At 22.5% G+C, this 19,722-nt stretch overlaps 9 protein-coding genes across 9 annotated transcripts; 4 read left to right on the top strand and 5 right to left on the bottom strand.

Annotated features, from left to right (window-relative positions):
* Positions 1 to 43: 43 nt before the first annotated feature.
* On the bottom strand, positions 44 to 1,986 carry mlysS (leucyl-tRNA synthetase; the record flags this gene model as incomplete). Its single annotated transcript, XM_632596.1, has 2 exons — positions 44 to 904; positions 1,000 to 1,986. 2 exons carry the CDS (start codon positions 1,984 to 1,986, stop codon positions 44 to 46), a joined length of 1,848 nt encoding a protein of 615 aa, XP_637688.1.
* A 2,239-nt stretch (positions 1,987 to 4,225) lies between these two features.
* DDB_G0286515 (hypothetical protein) lies at positions 4,226 to 7,402 on the top strand (the record flags this gene model as incomplete). The annotated part of the gene is made up of 2 exons (XM_632595.1): positions 4,226 to 7,253; positions 7,371 to 7,402. 2 exons carry the CDS (start codon positions 4,226 to 4,228, stop codon positions 7,400 to 7,402), a joined length of 3,060 nt encoding a protein of 1,019 aa, XP_637687.1.
* Positions 7,403 to 7,416: 14 nt separating this feature from the next.
* On the bottom strand, positions 7,417 to 9,099 carry DDB_G0286513 (Rab GTPase domain-containing protein; the record flags this gene model as incomplete). Its single annotated transcript, XM_632594.1, has 1 exon — positions 7,417 to 9,099. The coding sequence occupies one exon, from the start codon at positions 9,097 to 9,099 to the stop codon at positions 7,417 to 7,419; it is 1,683 nt and encodes a 560-aa protein (XP_637686.1).
* Positions 9,100 to 9,416: 317 nt separating this feature from the next.
* DDB_G0286511 (hypothetical protein) lies at positions 9,417 to 10,334 on the top strand (the record flags this gene model as incomplete). Its single annotated transcript, XM_632593.1, has 2 exons — positions 9,417 to 9,767; positions 9,960 to 10,334. The coding sequence occupies 2 exons, from the start codon at positions 9,417 to 9,419 to the stop codon at positions 10,332 to 10,334; spliced, it is 726 nt and encodes a 241-aa protein (XP_637685.1).
* Positions 10,335 to 10,730: 396 nt separating this feature from the next.
* On the bottom strand, positions 10,731 to 11,195 carry H2Bv3 (histone H2B domain-containing protein; the record flags this gene model as incomplete). The annotated part of the gene is made up of 1 exon (XM_632592.1): positions 10,731 to 11,195. One exon carries the CDS (start codon positions 11,193 to 11,195, stop codon positions 10,731 to 10,733), a length of 465 nt encoding a protein of 154 aa, XP_637684.1.
* Positions 11,196 to 12,119: 924 nt separating this feature from the next.
* Positions 12,120 to 14,018, top strand: DDB_G0286507 (RNA-binding region RNP-1 domain-containing protein; the record flags this gene model as incomplete). The annotated part of the gene is made up of 1 exon (XM_632591.1): positions 12,120 to 14,018. One exon carries the CDS (start codon positions 12,120 to 12,122, stop codon positions 14,016 to 14,018), a length of 1,899 nt encoding a protein of 632 aa, XP_637683.1.
* Positions 14,019 to 14,126: 108 nt separating this feature from the next.
* Positions 14,127 to 15,530, bottom strand: DDB_G0286505 (DUF171 family protein; the record flags this gene model as incomplete). Its single annotated transcript, XM_632590.1, has 1 exon — positions 14,127 to 15,530. The coding sequence occupies one exon, from the start codon at positions 15,528 to 15,530 to the stop codon at positions 14,127 to 14,129; it is 1,404 nt and encodes a 467-aa protein (XP_637682.1).
* An 896-nt stretch (positions 15,531 to 16,426) lies between these two features.
* On the top strand, positions 16,427 to 17,167 carry pspG (prespore protein; the record flags this gene model as incomplete). Its single annotated transcript, XM_632589.1, has 1 exon — positions 16,427 to 17,167. The coding sequence occupies one exon, from the start codon at positions 16,427 to 16,429 to the stop codon at positions 17,165 to 17,167; it is 741 nt and encodes a 246-aa protein (XP_637681.1).
* Positions 17,168 to 18,082: 915 nt separating this feature from the next.
* Positions 18,083 to 19,722, bottom strand: DDB_G0286503 (hypothetical protein; the record flags this gene model as incomplete). The annotated part of the gene is made up of 2 exons (XM_632588.1): positions 18,083 to 18,802; positions 18,885 to 19,722. Coding segments are annotated over 2 exons (1,558 nt in total), but the record flags the coding sequence as incomplete, so codon positions are not given.

Raw genomic sequence — 19,722 nt, 5'->3', positions numbered from 1 at the left:
AATTTTTAGAAGAAATAAAAATAAAAAATAAAATAAAATTTATTTATACTTTTTTATCTTGTTCTTGTTGTTGTTGTTGTTGTTGATTATTATCTTGTTTTTGTTGATTAATTGGTTTCATAGTTGGGAATAATATAACATCTTTAATTGTAGTTGTATTTGAGAATAACATACATAAACGATCGATACCTAAACCCCAACCACCAGTTGGTGGTAATGCTAATTCTAATGAATTACAAAATGATTCATCAAGTATTTGAGCTTCTTCATCACCACTTGTACGATCCATTGATTGAGCGAGGAATCTTTTTCTTTGTTCTTTTGGATCATTTAATTCACTGTATGCATTAACCAATTCTTTACCACCGACGAATAGTTCGAATCTTTCAGTACGTTGTGCTGAATTACGGTGTATCTTTGCCAATGGTGACATTGCCAATGGATGATCTTGGATGAATGTTGGTTGGATGCATAATGGTTCCAATAGAGTCGATGCCATTTCATCCAATATTCTAGTTGGTGTATATGGTTCTTTACATCTTATATTATTCTCATTACAAATATCCAATAATTCAGGTATACAATCATATGATACTAAATCCTCTGGCAATTGTCTACCAGTAAGTTCTTGAATTTTATCAATGAAATTAATTCTTTGATATGGTCCTTTAAAATTAATTTTAATATCTGGATTCGATGGTAACACCACCTCATAACTACCCAATGTATCATAAACCATACCACTTAATAATTCCTCTGTCATTGTCATCATTGTTTCATAATCTGCATATGCTTGATAAAATTCACATGTTGTAAATTCTGGATTATGTGTTAAATCAATGCCTTCATTTCTAAATTGTTTACCAATTTCAAAAACTTTATCAAATCCTGAAATTATTAATTGCTTTTTTATTATAAAAAAAAAAAAAAAAAAAAAAAAAAAAATTAATAAATAAAATAAATAAATTTTAAATTAAAAAAATAATATGTGATACTTACTTTTAAAAATAATTCTGGTGAAATTCTTAAAAATAAATCTAAATTTAAAGAATTTGAATGAGTTTTAAATGGTTTTGCATTTGCACCACCAACATTTGTTGATAAAATTGGTGTATCAACTTCTAAATAACCTTTTTCAACCAAGAATTTACGAAGATAAGTAATCATTTTTGATCTAATATAAAATGGTTTTTGAGTTGTTGGATTAACTAAGAAATCCAATGGACGATTTCTATAACGAATTTCTTTATCAATTAATTTCTGTGGAATTGGACGAACACATGGTGTTAAAATATTGATTTCAATTGGTATAATTGAAATTTCACCAACTTTAGTTTTTGCTGGTAAACCACTAACTTCAATAATATCACCTCTTCTTAAATTTAATATAATATTTTCAAATTCTAATGAATTTTTATAAAATTTTTTATCTGCCATAACTTGAAGTGAATATTGACCACCTTTAATACGACTATTTTCATTACTATCACTATTTTGTTGTGGTTGTTGTTGCTGTTGAATAATATCAGTATATGAAATCTCTTGATTTGTTAATGATGAATTAATATCAATGAATACTAGTTTATTACTTGAGATACGGATTGATTTAACACGGCCTGCTAAAATGATTGGTTGTTCAATGTCTGTTAATTTACTGCCATTTTCTAATTGATCTTTAAATTGTTTTCTAAATTCTTTAATTGTGTGTGTAATTGGTCTAGCTTTTGATTCATAAATATCTTTACCAGTTTTATCTTTATAATCATTCATCATTTGTTCTCTTGATTGACTATAATGTTTTAAATAATTTTCATTATTAATATCTTCACTTTCTTCATTTTCAATATTATTATTATTAACTTGATTGGTTTTATTTAAAACATTTGTTGAATATGATAATGATGAAGATGATTTTTGAATATTTTTTGAAATATTTAAAATTAAATTATTTTTATTAATTTTATTTAAATTTCTGAATAATAACATTTTTTTAAATTAAAAAAAAAAAAAAAAAAAAAAAATGAAAATATTGATTAATTTAACCAAAAACCGTATAATAAAAAAAATAAAAAATAAAAAATGAAAATATTGTCAAATTTGACAAAAAAAAAAAAAAAATTTTCATTTTTTTTTTTCATTTTATTTTTTTTTTATTTTATTTGTAACAATGAATTAATTTTATTTATATTATGAATTTAGTATAGATAAATAGAACACTCCAAATGGCACAAAATTATATAAATTATAAAAAAAATGAATGTAATCATTCTGTCTATCAAATTCTAAAAATATAATTTTGTTTTTTTATTTTTGAACAATGGCTAGGAATAAAATTTTTTTTTTTTACTTTTTTTAGTTTCAAAGTTTCTAAATAAGGAAAATATCTTCTATTACAAAAAAAAAAAAAAAAAAAAAAAAAAAAAAAAAAAAAAAAAAGGAATTTTTTGAAAATCCCAAAGTCCTTGAAAATATTTTTTTGGTAAAAGTAAAGAATTGATCCAAATTTTTTTATTTTTTATTTTTTTTTTTTTTTTTTTTTTTTTTTTTTTTTTTTTGATATTTATAGCTAAAAACTGTTTTCAGTTTTTTTTTTTTTTTTTTGTAACAGAAGATATTTTTATCTTTTTTAAAAAATTTTATAAAAAAAAAGGTAAAAAAAAGTATTTGTATTAGTAGTTAAAAATGAAGGATGAATCTTAAATAAATCTATTGTAGGAAATTTTAATTAAAAAAAAAAAAAAATAAAATAAAATAATCATAATAAATTAAATTGAAACAGAAGTATTATATTTTTTTATTTTTACTTGTTTTGTTTTCCAACATAACTAATCTAACCCCCACCACCACCACTCCTCTCTCACCCCTACTAAGTTATAAACTTGATTATTTATATAATTATTTATTTACTTTTAAAATATTTTTTTTTTTTTTTTTTTAAAATCAAAAAATTTATTTCTTTTTTCAAAGATATTATTTTTTTACTTTATCTTATTTTTATTTTTACTTTTTTTAATTTCAAAGATTCTAAATAAGGAAAAAAATCTAATTTCAAAGATAATTTTATAAAATTTTTTTTTTTTTATTTTTTTATTTTTTTATTTTTTTTTTTTTTTTTTTTTAAATTTTTTTTTTCTTTTTTTTTTCTTTTTTTGTTATGGATAATGTGGTGTGATTAATCGCTAGTGCAATTTTATTGTATGTCATATATTAAAAAAAAAAAAAAAAAAAAAAAAAAAAATAATAATAAAAAAAAATAGTAATAATAAAAAAATAATAATAATAAATAATAATAATAATAAGAAAATAAAAAAAATACAGATAAATAAATCACATAAACACACACACACACACATATATATACACTAATCACATTACAACACATCGTCCATCATCACAAATTAATTTGATCACCATAGTTAGCTCATATGAATCTTTTTTGTGTGTAAAATTTTTTATTTTTTTAATTTTTTATTTTTTGATCGTGATTTTTATCATTTAATTAAACATTCCCCACTCGAACACACACCAAAATAAACTCACCCACTTAAATTTTTAAAAGAATTTTATTAATTCTAAATTAATTAATCCTTTTTTTTTTATTTTTTATTTTTTTATTTTTTATTTTAATATTTTTTTATTATTTTTATTTTATTATTTTATTTATTTATTTTTTAATTATATATTTTTATAACAATAAACTAAAAATAACACTATCACTCACTTTGTGCACTTTCGTAATTAATAATAATAATAATAATAATAATAATAATAATAATAATAATAATAATAATAATAATAATAATAATAATAATAATAATAACAATAACAATAATAATAAATATTAAATAAAACAAAAACAAAAAAAATAATAGTAAATAAATAATAGATAGTAAAGAAAAAAAAAACACAAAACAATATATAATAATAAAAAAAGATTTAATAATAAATCATCAATAATATAAAAATAAAATAAAATTATATTATTATCATAAATTTTTTTTTTTGAAAAAAAAAAAAATAAAAAAATAAAAAAAAATAATAATAAAAAAATAAATCAATCTTTAAAAATATTATCAATTTTTTCTTTTTGTTTTTATTTTTAAAAAAAATAAATAATAATACCAAAGTTAATTAATAACAAATAAAATTATTTACATATATTTTTAATTTTAATATATAAATATATAAATATAAATATAGTTATATATATAACTATATATTTAATATGGTATTAATATATTCAAGACAAAAAGAATGTAAAATTCATAAAGAACAAAAATATTATTCATTTTGTCAAGAATGTGAATGTTTAGTTTGTAAAGCATGTTTATTAGGAGTTCATAAAGGTCATAAACATAAAGATTTTACAGAATGTGATGATTTGGATAACCTCTATAAATCATATAATCAATTATCATCAGAGATGCCCTCCTATGAGGAGTATCAAAAAAAGATAACATCACTCCAAGACGAGATTGGATCATTATTAGAATCTTATGAAAGTTGTAAAAATGCAATTACAAATCAATTTAAAGATTTATCGATACTAATTGCAAATAGAGAATCTCAATTATTAAAACAACTTCAAGATAAATTCAATCAGAAAAAACAAGATATTCAAGAGAAATTAAAATATTTAGATTCAATTGAAAATTGTTTTTCACCTATAAAATTAAATAATCAACAACAACAACAACATCATAATAATAATAATAATAATAATAATAATAATAATAATAATAATAATAATAATAATAATAATAATAATAATAATAATAATAATAACCAGCAAATGCAATCACAACAACAAAAACAACAAAAACAACCACCAATAATTGAAGAGAATGAAGAACAAGAAGAACAAGAGGAACAAGAAGAAGTTGGTAGATCAAAAGAAGAAAATCATACAATAAATAATAGTGGTAGTATTAGTAATAATAAAAATTTAGCAAAGAAAAAAGGTTCAGTTGGTGAATCATCTTCATCTTCTTCTTCTTCATTATCATCTTCATCTTCACTTTCATCATCAGCCTCAAATTCAAATATAAATAATAATTCTAGCGGTAGTAGTAGTAGTATTAGTAGTAATAGTGGCAATGGTATTAAATTATTACAAATTGAAAAACAACTTTTATTAAAAGATAATGATTGTTTTGTTGAATTTTGTGAAAGAAATTTTGCAATGAAATCATATAGAGACAATTTAGAGTTTTTAGATCAACCATTATCATGTGTACTCTTAACAAATTTTGAATCAATTGGTATTGAAAATTATGGTACTATCACTTCAACTGAAACTTTATCTGATAATGGTTTCTTTATTTATACTTTATTAAAACAAGATGATAATAATATTAATAATAATAATAATAATAATAATAATAATAGAAATAGTGGTGGAATTGTTGGTGGAGGTGGTGGTATAAATAATGAGGATTCAGAATCATTAATTATTGAAGATGAAGCATTTTATAAAATGGAAATGTTAAATGTTACCGATATGAAATGGAGAACAATTCAATTTGGTGATTTATCAAACAGAAGAGGTATTTGGATACAAGTTGCTAATAAATATATTTATTCATTTAGTGCAAATAATTGTTGTAATATTAGTTGTAATATAAATTTTAATAATAATAATAATAATAATAATAATAATAATAATAATAATAATAATAATAATAATAATAATAATAATAATTATAATAATAATGGTTGTGATAACTATTTATATAGATTTTGTTTACCAACAAATAGTTGGGAAAATTTAGGATTATTACCAATTGAATTGAATCAAACATCAACACCAGTTTATGATGGATTTAAATCAATATATATATTTGGTGGTAAATCAAGAATAAAGAGTGGAAAGTTAATTAAGGATGTTTATTTGTATGATACAATTACAAATTCATTTCAAGTGGTTGATGATTATGATATTCAAATCTCAAATTTATTAGCGGCTTATGATGGTTCAAAGAATATTTATTTATTTGGTGGCACATTGGATCAAGAGAATGGTAAACCAAATTTACAAGTTTATTCATTCAGTTGTCAGTCAATAAAGTATGGTTACACTTCTGGATTATTTCCATTATTTAGTTTACCAGAATCCGATTGTAGAGTATTGGCCGTTAGAAATGATAGAAAGAATAATCATATCTACATTTTAACTGTTAAATCATTTAAAAGATATTCAATCACTTCGAATAGAATGAAAACGTTACCATATCCAATTATAGCCAACCAAGGTTGTTTCGATAAACCTTTTAAATTACTCTTTGACTATGGTAATAAATTGTTTTTATTTGGTTGGAATTTTAGTTACTACTTTAATATTCAAGATAATTATTGGTATACCATTCCTTTCAATCAATCCCTTCAAAATTTTACAATCGAATGTGCTATCGTCACTCATAATAATTTACCAAGTCAATTATCAACTTTATTCCAAAATTTAATCTCTCAATCAATTAAACAATTATCAAGAAATAATTCTGATCAAGATGATGAAAATTTTGAAATAATTCAAATTCAAAAACAACCTGAAATTAAAAGACCATCTTCAACAAATTCTACAAATTCTTCAAATTCAAGTAAAAATAAATCATCTCAACAACCACCACAACAACCTCAACAGCAATCACAACAACAACAACAGCAATCACAACAACAACAACAACAACAACAACAACAACAACAACAACAACAACAACAACAACAACAACAACAACAACAACAGCAATTACAACAACAAAATTTACCAACAATAACTATAACAAATACTCAAACTACAAACCAAAATTTACCATCAACACCATCATCTTCTTCAACATCTTTATCATCTTCACAACAAAAGAATACTATTGAAGATGAAGAGAATAATACCAATAATAACAATAATATTGCAGATGCTTCAATCGATTCTGATGTTGGTGACTTAAATGAAACACCATTATCATCCTCCTCTTTATATATTGAAAAGAATTTATTGGAATATCAATCAAAGATTGAGCCATTAGAAAAGATTGAACAAGATATTAGAAAAATGATTGAACTTTGTGAAACACCAATCGATGAGTCAATAGATATCAAAGTAAAACTATTAAATGAAAGAAGAACTAGAAAGAAAGCACTCGAATATCAATTATCAAAATTAAGTGAAAGAAAGAAATTAATTGAATTATCTTATCAAAATCAAGATAATAATAATAATCAAAATAATAGTAATAATAATAATAATCAAAATAATAGTAATTAGCATTAAAAATAATAAAACATTAAATAAAGTCGATTTTATTTTTTAAAATAGTTATATTTATTAAAAAAAAAAAAAAAAAAAAAAAAAAAAAAAAAAACCATTTATGTAGTTTGTCATTGTTGTTGGGTTGTTAGTTGTTGAGATCTATTTGTACATTAAAAATTTTTTGCACTCCTTTCAAAAGATGTACTTCTACTTCTTAATGGGGTTCTACTGTTACTATTATTGTTGATAGTCAAATTGTTATTATTACTATTATTTGTATTATTATTTAAATTACTATTATTATTGTGGGTAGGTATAAAAGTTGGAGGTGGCATTAATTGTTGAGGTGTAAAATTTGAAGTTATATATTGATTAAAAAGTTGAGATGGTGGTGGTGATGGAGTCGTTGGCGATTCGATTTGAATATTATTATTATTATTATTATTATTTAAACTATAATAATCGCTTTCTGTGGGGTATGAGTGTTGAGATGAATAAATTGGTGGTGATTGTTGCATAAAATTAATATTACTATTATTATTGTTATTATTATTATTATTATTATTATTACTATTACTATTATTATTATTATTATTATTATTATTATTATTATTATTATTATTATTATTATTATTGTTTGGTGGTGGAGATGGATTATTTAATAAAGTATTATAAATTTGAGAATTAAAACTCATATGAGTTGGATTACCACCTCTTTTATTTGAAATTAAATTTGAGATCATTTTATTATAAAATATTTCTAATCTACTTAAATTATAAGATGATTGACTAAAAGTTTGAGGAAATTTTGCACTGACTAATAAACTTAACTTACCAAGACTATCAGACTCGATTGATTGTCTATCAAAATATAAATCACATTTATTCCCCATTATTAGTACTGGTATATTATTTAATGATTTATTACTTCCATAGCCATTATTACTATTAATTGATTTCTTTTTATTTGTAATTATTGGTGGTGTAATTGGAGATTGAGTATTTGAAGGTAAAAATAATGATGTTTGTGATAGGAATGTAGGTCTAATACTATTGGTTACATTTATATTACTTTCAGTTCCCAAATTCTTTTTACTATGGCTATTTATAAAATTTAATCTTCTTAAATTTGGAGTTTGTTGTGTTGGTGTTGTTGTCGTATTATTATTATTATTATTATTATTTGTATTTGGTGAAGATTGAATTGGTGATTGATGTTGATAATAATAATAGCCATTATTATTACTATTATTACTATTGGTGGTGTTAATATTACTAGTATTACTATTATTATTATTTAAAGAATCTGTTGTATTTTCTAATTCTAAAACTTGATTACTTTCAGTTTCTTTTAATTTATAATTTGAAGAAGTTTGGTTTGGTGAAATTTTATTTAAAACTTCGAATATCCATTTCTTGACATTTTTTAAAGAGATTTTATTGGTTAAATCATAAACAACAATAATGCCACTAATTTGATGATAAAGTATTGGTCTTGTAATCTTATATTTAGTTGATCCACCAATATCAATAAATTCTATATAATAATCCTTTGAATGATATTCGTGAATTTTGACATCAGTATTACAACCAACAGTCCATGATGGAGACCTAGTTAATGCTTGGTCATTACAAATTAAATGAACTAATGACGATTTACCAACTGCTGTATCACCTATAACTAATACTCTAACTCTATCAATTGATTGATAAAATTCTGTTCTAAATGTTATATCAGTTGCTCCATAATCATAATTATTATTATTATTACTATTATTATTATTGCTGTTGTTCACACCATTGCTATCATTATTACCAAAAATTCTTTCCCTTAAATTTGAAAAATAAGACATTTACAAATATAAAAAAAAAAAAATAAAAAAAAAAAAAAAAAAATAATAAAAAAATAATAATTATAAAAAAAATAAAAAAAAAAAAAAAAAAGAAAATTAAAAATATTTATTTATTTATTGGGTCAGATAATATTAAAATAAAAAAAAAAAATAAAAATAAAAAAAAATAAAAATAAAAAAAAAATAATTTCTTTTTTTTTTTTTTTTCATTTTTTTTTTTTTTTTTTTTTTTTTTTTTCTTATTTTTAATTTCTTATCTTTTTATATAAACAATATTTAAATAAATTTTTATAAAAAAAAAAAAAAAAAAAAAAAATATGAGTACACAAGTTTGTGTGACAAGATTAAAGAAAGAATTATTAGCATTATCAAAGAATGAGGATATAAAGGATATATTTATAGCGAAACCTTCGATTAGCAATATTTTGGAGTGGCATTATGTCATTTATGGTCCACCAGACACACCATATCATGGTGGATATTACCATGGTCAAATTATATTCCCAGTAGAATATCCATACAAACCACCTTCAATTCTAATGACTACTCCATCAGGTAGATTCGTTTGTAATTCAAGGATTTGCACTTCAATGTCTGATTTTCACCCTGATACTTGGTCACCCTTTTGGTCCAATTGCACAATTATTTTAGGTTTAATTTCATTCATGGTAAGTCTATTAGTTTTTTTTTTTTATTTATTATTATAGTATTATTATTATTATTATTTCCCAAATAATCATACTCTTTTTTTTTAATTAGTATTATATTAGTATTAGCAAAAATAGCAATAGTGTGATATAATGATAATAAATAATAATATTTGTTGTACTAACCAATATCTACAAAACTTATATATACAGACTGAAGATGAAAATGGGTTTGGGTCAATAGTTAAATCAAAAGAAACTAGAAAACAACTTGCATCCCAATCGATGGCATTCAATTTAAAGAATCCAGTTTTTGTAAAACTCTTTCCTGAACTAATTTCAGATTATAAAAAAAAAGGTACATTTTATTCCTCCTCCTCAACTCCATCCTCTACACCACCTCCCTCTTCTACTCCATCCTCATCTTCATCATCTTCGAATATTTCAAAAAGAAATGTTCCAATTCCAACTACAAAAACAACTCCTCAAGATACAAACAAGAAAAAAGAACAAAAAAACAATAATATACCTTATATAATTCTATTTATAGCATTAATAATAATACTTTTATATTTATTTTTAAAATAAAAATAATCCACACAATAACGATAAAACAAACATAAAATTTTGTAAAATAAATATAGATTGTAATAAAGATAATAAAATTTTTGAAAATTATTATATGTACAAATTTAATTTATTTTTAATTTTTTTTTTTTTTTTTTTTTTTTTTAAAAAAAAAAAAAAAAAACACAACTTCTTCTATTATTATAAACTCAAAGATAGATTATTATATCAATTTAAAAAACTTTGTTTTTTTGGATGGTGTTAAAAAACACCTTTTGAAATTATATTTTGAATTATAATATTTTTTTTTTTTTTTGATTTTTTTTTTTTTTAAAAAAGAATGATAGAGAGAGTACAAAAAAAAAAGAAAATTGGAAACTATATTTTTTTAAGGAATATAGTTCATTTGGAACCAATTTAGTTTTTGCTTTCAGTTGGATTGTACTTGTTGACAGCAGTCATACCTTGTAAGATGGCATGTTTAGCTAACTCACCAGTGAGAATGATACGAACGGCAACTTGAATATCTCTTGAGTGTAAAGTTTGTCTCTTCTTCTTTTTGGCTAAACCAGAAGCTTCGGTGGCGATTCTGTCAAAGATATCGTGGACAAAGGAGTTCATTACAGACATGGCTTTGGATGAGATAGTGAATTTTCTATCACCTTTTTCATTACTCTTGGCATTGGTTGGTGGAGTAATTTGTTTCAATAACTTGTGGATGTAGGTTGAGAATGAGGTGTAGTCAGACTTTCTCTTCTTTCTCTTCTTTTCACCACCTTCAGTTGGGGTTTTGGTTACTTTTGGGGTGGTTGAAGCGGTTTTCTCTTCACCAGATTGAGTTGAACCTTTGGTTGCTTTCTTTTGACCTTTAACGAATACCATTTTGAATTATATTAATTGACTATTGAATATAAAAAAAAAACTTTTTTTAAGTTGATTTGTACTGCTTTTTTAAAAAATAAAAAAATAAATGATTGGAATGTGTTGGAGAAAAAAAAAAAAATAAAAAAAAATTTTCAATTTATTTAAAAAAAAAAAACACTATTTTTGAAAATTTTCGAAAAAGTTGGTGTGGTAAGTCATATAAAAATTTTTTCATTTTGGATTTTTACATTTCAAATTTTATTATTCGTTATTTTTTTTAAAAAAAAAAACTGTTTTTTTTTTTTTTTTTGAATTTTTAAATTTTTAAATTTTTAAATTTTAAGCGCTTAAAATTTAATATGGAGAAAAAAAAATAATTAAATAAAATTAAGAACAATAAAATTAGGAGTGTAATTTTATTGTTTTTATTTTACAGTTTAGATTTTATTTTTTGAAAATTAAAAAAAAAAAATAAAAAATAAAAAATAAAATAATAAAAATAATAAAATAATAAAAATTTAAAAAAAAAAAAAAAATAGAAATAATAAAAAAAAACAACTACAATTTAAAAAATAATACATGTTCAAAAAAAAAAAAAAAAAAAAAAAAAAAAAGTAATAATTAATTAATTTTGAACTTTAAAAAAAAAAAAAAAAATGGTAAAAAAAAAAAAAAAAAAAAAAATTATAATTAAATTTAACTATCTTTCAAAAAAAAAACAAGATAAATAATAAAGTTAGTCTTAGTTTTAAATTATATACACTTTCCAATTTTGGTCAATTCCAATTTTTTATTTTTATTTTTTTTTTTAATTTTTTTTTTTTTAATTCTGTGCTTTGGGAAGCACGCTTTGATTTTTTTTTTTTTTATTTTTTTAATTTTTAATTTTCATTTTTTTTTTATTTTTTTATTTTTTTATTTGTAATAATAATTAATAATAAAATGTATTGTAATTTAGTTAAAACAATAAATAAGAATAAAACAATAATAATAAATAATTTAAATAATGGTATAGTTTTATCAAGAATTAATAATAATAATAATAATTGTAATTTTAGTAATAGTAATAATAAATATAATACTTTAAATCAAAATAATAATGAAAAAAGAAATTATTTTACAACACCAACATTAAGAACAGCATCAGCAGTAGCAGCATCAAGTTCAAATAGTGATTCATTTATACATAAGAATAAAACATCATTTGATGATATAATCGATTCACAAAATACAATAGAGATTAGAGGTGTACCAAGTAATATAACGACACGTGATATTTGGCAACAATTTAAAGATTTTAAAATTACACCGCATGGTATTAAAATGGTATTCGATGGTGAAGTTGGTTTCGTTTATATTTCATTTCAAACTAAAAGTGATTTTACACGTGCAGTTGATATGAAAGCATTCACATTTTCTGGTCAAAATTTTTCAATCTCACCCTTGAAATCACATCAATTGAATTGGGGTGATCAAAAACCTGATAATTCACCACGTACCTCTTATTTAAATCGTACAGCTGTAACTGATCATTTATGGAAATCAAGAAAAACAAAAGATCAATTAATTGAAGAGAATCAACATCAACATCAACATCAACATACAGTTCATATGGATTCTAGCACCACCAATACCTCAACACCAACACCAACACCAATAATAAAATCACCACCAATTTTAACAACTAAAATACCAATTGATAGTTATACAGAAGTTGATTTATTTTTTAGTTCAGATATGGCATTGAGAGAAATTTATTTATCACCTTATGGTCATTTAAGAATTGGCAGATTGTTGGAGGATTTGGATGCATTGGCAGGCACAGTATCATTTAAACATGCAGAGAATGATGAAGATACTTTCAAGAAAACTATTGTTACAGCATCAGTCGATCGTATAAGTTTATTACAACCATTGATGCCAGATAGAGATATAAAGATGGAAGGTGTTGTAACTTATGTTGGTAAGAGTTCAATGGAGGTAATGATAAAGTTGTCCTCTAAAAACAACGAAACCTTACAACACGAACCGGTTTTAGTTGCCTACTTTACAATGGTTGCCAGAGAGAATGGTAAAGCATCACCAGTGAATCATCTAAGAACCACGAGTGACTATGAGAGAAAACTCTTTGAAAATGGTGAAAAACATAAAGAATGTCGTATTAGTCATAAACAACAATCATTGGATTTAACAACACCAACAGCATCGGAATTACAAACCATTCACACCCTATTCATGACTGCAAAAAATGAAGAGAAATCATCGAAATTGGAACTAATTCAAATGAGTGACACAACTTGTCAATCTGTGATTTTATGTCAACCACAAGAGAGAAATATCAATGGTAATATTTTCGGTGGTTATTTATTACGTAAAGGTTTTGAAACTGCATTCACCACTTGTTTTATGAAATTCAATTCATCATTACCAAGATTCTGTGCTATGGATGATATCACCTTCTTATTACCAGTGGAGATTGGTGATATTCTCACATTGGAATCAACAATTGTCTACTCTCAATCAATTCCAAATTTACCTCAAAATTATTATGCTCAAGTCGAAGTTTTAGCTTACGTTACAAATCCATACATTGGTAAAAAGAAACTTTCAAATATTTTCAATTTCACCTTTTATTGTTCACCATCTGGTGAAAATACTAAACCACCTACATCTCCTGATTCTTCAATAAATTTCAATTCAAAAATTAAACAAATCTTACCATCAACTTATTCTGAAGCAATGAGATTCATTTCAGGTAAAAGAATTGTTGATAGACATTTAGAAAATGAAAAATCACCTGATAATTTAAATATTTGGTCATCAAAACATAATTTAAATTAAAAATAATATAAATAAATTGAATAAATAATAAATTAAGAGATAATAATAATAATATTTTATTTTTATTTTTATTTTTATTTTTATTTTTATTTTTATTTTTATTTTTATTTAATAATAAAAAGTACTTTTTAATTTTGAAAGTGTAATTGATAAAGTTTCTTCAAAACGTAATTTCTTAATATTAAAATCTACAAGAGTATTGATATGAGTATCTGGTACTAAAACTTCACTACCTAATTTAAATTCAGGATTTACAGTTGAACTTGCATTTGCATCAGCGAAAATAACTAAAAGATGGTTATATTTCTTTGCATTATTTATTACAACATCAGTATAGGATGGGAATTGTTCACCATATTGAGAATGCATAATAATGTAATCATAATTTTGAGTATCTTCATATTGACAAGTTGATGCAACCTTTGCTAATGAATCAACTAAACGAATATGGTGTCCCCAATAATAACCTTCCTTTTTAATATCACTTGGTGAAATGATTTTACCATTTATATATTTATCATTAGTTTCTCTATTTCCATCACCACCACCGCCTGTACCATCATCATCACCATTTGAAGAATTCTTTATATCAATAGTTAATCTTGTACCTGGATTTAAACGTTTTGGAATTAAAACTAATTTCTCTAATCCGACATTCACAATTGACTGATTTTTCCAATGTTGATTTGTGACTACACCCTCTCTATATAATTGTTCGTCGTTAGGTTGTTGTTGTTGACAACTATTGATTGAATTTAATTTATCAACATTGAAATAATCCTTTTCTAAAGTATTGAATAGTTCATCACGTAAGTAACTTGGAGTTTCAATATATTCTAAAACTTTTAATAGTAGATTTAAATCTGATTGTTGTTGAGAATCTTCTTCATTGTAATCATCAGTTTTAAATACAATTATTTCATCAATTTTATTCATTGTAACTTGACGTGATATCATTTCAATTATATAGGTTTTCATCTCTTCACTTTGAATACCTGATAATGCATTTGATGGTATTGCAATTGATACTGTTGAATTCTTATTTTGTTCTAATAATACTTTTTGTTTATTTAATGCTACTTTCATTTTATCCATTTCCTCTTTAATATCTTTTCTTTGTCTTTTAATTTCTTTTTCTTTTACTATTATATCCAATTCTCTATTTTCCAATTCTTTTTTTTTAAAATCTAAAATTTTACTAATTTCATTATTATTATTTTTTATTGTTATTTCATTATTATTATTATTATTTTCGATTGTTGTTGTTGTGGTTGTTGATGGTTGATCAATTAATAATTTTCTTTTTAATTTTTTTGGTGGATTTTTTGGTTTTGGTTCATTATCAAGTTTTTCAAGATCATTATTTTGTGTGGTGAGAATTAATGGTTCAATTTTATTTTCATTTGAATCATCTGGGTTTGATTCAAACATTGAAAACATGGAATTAAATCCATCAACTGCTAATGCATTTGTAGTGGTTTTTGATTTATTATTCTTTTTCTTTTGAACCATTTTTTTATTTATTTTCTCTTTTTTGAAGAAATTATTTATTAAAAGTTTTTTTTTATTTATTTTTTTTTTTTCAAAACTAAAAAAAAAAAAGAATCTGATATCGTTCGTTTTTTAAAAAAATTAAAAAAAAAAAAAAAAAAAAAAAAAAATTTTCCGGAAATAGTTTTTTTTTTTTTTTTTTTATATTTTTTTTTCCTCTCAAAAGTAATAAATGGAAATGGTTTTATAGTAAGGGATTTCTCTCTATTAAATTCATGAGTTAACTCAAATTTCATTTACTAATTTATGATTAAAACAATTTAAAAATCCAAACATTTTATAAAACAAAAAAATAAAAAATAAAAAAAAAAAAAAAAAATAAATAAAATAAAAAAAATAAAAGATTATTCTTAAAAATAAATAAAAAGAAAAAAAAAAATGGTTTCTTTTAAATTTCGTTTATCAATGTTAATTCCACAACCTTTTAATTATTTTAAATAAACCACACTTTTTTAATTATTATTTTTTTTTTTTTTTTTTTTTTTTTTTTTTTTTTTTTTTTTTTTTTCTAAACACTTTTTCAACAAATAAATTAATTCACCCATATGTGGGTATTAAATTATTTGTAAAATAACTACGAAATTATTGAATTAAAGATAAAATAAAAATTTATTTAATTTTCACTAAAAAGAAATAATTAAAATTAATTATTTTATATTTTTTGGTGGGAATTGCCAAAAAAAAAAAAAAAAAAAAAAAAAAAGTGTATTAATAATACTTTTTTTTTTTATTTTTATTTTTATTTTTTTATAAATACTACAAAAACAACAACAACAACAACAACAACAATAATAATAATAATAATACTTTTAATAATATTACAAAAAATAAAATTATAATTAAATTAAAAAAAAAAAATGAAATTATTATCAAAATTAATTTTAACATTGGCATTAGCAACATATGCTAGTGCAAGTGAAAGTTTTAGATATATTAATTGGGATAATCCACCACATGATGTAACATTTTATGAAGGTGATGTTTTACAATTTACAACCAATGAAGGTAGAAATTCAACCATTACACTCATTAGTGATACTGAAAATGGTGATAAATCATTCGATGGTGTTCTCAACGAAGATCAAAGATCATTTGTTCAAAAAGCATTACCACCTGGCAGATACACTTTCAAAGATTTAAATTCCGGTAGTAAATCAATTATTAGAGTTAAAGAATCTAAAGAATTAGCTAAAGAAGTCAGACCAATTGATCGTTTAAAGGATAATGCTGATGCTGCCAATACTGAAAATGCTCAAAAATCACCAAATACTCAATCCACTCAAAAAGGTTCTCCAAAATCCGATGCAAAAGAAGCATCACCAAAAACTGATGCAAAAGAAGCATCACCAAAATCAGATGCTAAAGAAGCATCACCAAAAACTGATACCAAACAAGGCTCCTCTCCAAAAACTGATACTAAATCATCAACTCAAAAACCATCTTCATCTTCCGATTCTTCAAAAGCAAAAGCTGAAGCCAATACCGCAGCCAACAATGAAGAAGCTGAACATGTTGAAAAAGGTGCTTCAAATACATTAAAAGCTTCACTTTCTATAATTTCTGCCGCTTGTGTTTTATCTTTAGGTTACTTACTTTAAAAAGAAAAAAAAAATACTATACTATTACTTTAAAACAAAATTACTAAATAAATAATATTTACCTTTTTTGAAAATTTATTTATATTAGTGCTTATAAATTTTTGGCATTATTTTAATTTTAATTTAATTTAATTTTTTTTATTTTTTACCTGGAAAATAAATTAATTTAAAGATAAAATTAAATATTTGTACTATTTTTTATAATTTTTAATACTATAATAAACAATAATTTCTATTAAAATATAATTTCTTATTTGCTTTTGTTTTTGTTCATTTAAACTGAGAAATTTATTTTTTTTCATTTAAAATTATTTCATATATTTACATAATTTAATAAAATTATAATAATTAAAAAAAAAAAAAAAAAAAAAAAAAAAAAAAAATTTTTTTTTTTTTGCTAATTTCCAAAAAATTAAAATTATAGTATTCTTTTTTTAATTTTCAGCTTTCCAAACTAAATATCCTTCCAAATTTGATTATCCATTTATTCTTTTCATTTTTTAAATTAGGATTTTTATTTATATTTTTTGTTTATTTAATTTTTATTTAATGTTATTTTTTATTTTTATTTCAAACTTTTTCTTTTTTATAATTTTTAATTTTAACGATATAAATTTTTCTATAATTACAATTAATGTAATAAAGCTTGTTAGCTTTATAAATATATATAATTAATAATTATATAATTGAATAATACTTTGTTATCTTTATTTAATATTAGTTTATATTTATAATATTCGATATTGTTTATAAAATTATTCTTTAGTATTTATATTATTCATAATGAGTTGACAGTATTATTATTATTATTATTATTATATTATTTAAATGTGTGTCAACTATAATTAGTAATGTAATATGCATATTTAATATCTATTAATTTTATAGAGTAACTTTATTACATATCCCCCCCTTTTAGTTGAAAATTTTTTTCAATCTTTCAATATTGACTACTTTATGATCTCTAAGATTACCCATATCTAATTTGAATGTAACATCGCTAACTTTTTCTTGAACTTTAAAAGGACCTCTCCAAGGTTTATAGAATTTCTTTGGACCAATAGAAGTTTGTGAATATGGTGTATGTAAATAAACAAAATCACCTGTTTGAATATTTGTTGGACGACGACCTTTATCATAATTTGTTTTTTGTAATTCTTGAGCTTTATCGAGATTATTCTTTGTAAACCAAAAGGCACGTTTAAGATTATTATTTACGGATTGTGCATAATTATCAGCGAAATCTAATCTTAGTGAATTTGAATAAAAATTTACATTTAAAGTTGTATCTAATGGTAAAGTTGGTTGACGATTAAAAAGTAAGAAAAAGGGTGAAAAACCAGTTGAAACATGTGGTGTAATTCTGTATGAGTATAAAACACATCTTAATAATTCACCCCAATTGCCATACAATTCATTACCAATAAAAGCTTTGAGCATCTTAATTAATGTATTATTGAAATTTTCAGTTTGACCATCACATTGTGGGTGATAAGCAGTAGTTGTTAATTTGTGAACACCGAATAATTTATTAACACCAGAGACTACATTACTTAAAAAAATTCTTACCACGATCAGAAACCAACTTCTTTGGAACCCCATATCTAGTATAGATTTCATACAACAATAATTGAGCTACAGTCTCCCCTTCCATATCAAGGGTAAAGAAAACTTCTGGCCATTTAGTAAAATAATCCATAACAACCAACAAATAAACTTGAGCATTATCTTTTGTAATTGGACCAATAAAATCAATACCAATTGTATTAAATGGTTCAGGTTCAATCTCAATTGGAATGAGTAAACCTTCTTTTGGACCATACTTTCTTTTAATTTGTAAACAAGTTGTACATTTATCGATAAATTCTTTTATATCCTTAATCATACCAATCCAATAGAATCTTTCTTTGATTTTTGCAACAGTTTTTAATAATCCAAAATGTCCTCCAGTAAGTGGCGAATCATGAAATATTTCCATTATCCATTTAGTCATAGTTTTTGGAACTACAATTTGAAGATGTTTAAAATGAGATTTCTTACTTGATAAAGTATGTTTTAAACCGTGACAAAGAAATCCATTAATCATTGAATAAAATTCAGACTCCAACAAAATTCTTCTTGCTGCTTGTGCATTGTCTGGAAGTCTTGTTTCTTCAAGATATTTATACATTGCTCTATAATAATTTTCTTTTTCCAACTCTTTTCTTATTGACTCTTGTGTAAATTGTGGAATTGTTGTATTAATATTATCATTGTTGATTGAGATAGGTACACTATTCAATAATCTAGCGGTTGTTGCTTGATTTGTAATAAGAGATGGTGGATTTGATAATGATTGATTTAAATTCATTGATGAAGTATTTATTGGTTGATTTGTAATATTTGATGATTGGTTTGTTGTTGGTGGGATATTTGATGATTGATTTGAACTTGATGAATTTGGTGGTTGAATTGTTGTAGCTGGTGAAACATTAGATGTTTGATTTGATCTTGATGGTAAGACTCTTGGTAAAATTGTAGTTGATGGTGAAGCTACTGGATAGTGAGTAATTGTA

This window comes from Dictyostelium discoideum (assembly GCF_000004695.1).
Source record: "Dictyostelium discoideum AX4 chromosome 4 chromosome, whole genome shotgun sequence".
Lineage (NCBI taxonomy): Eukaryota > Evosea > Eumycetozoa > Dictyosteliales > Dictyosteliaceae > Dictyostelium > Dictyostelium discoideum.
Note: the sequence above shows the minus strand (reverse complement) of the source record. Positions and strands in the feature narration are given on the sequence as shown.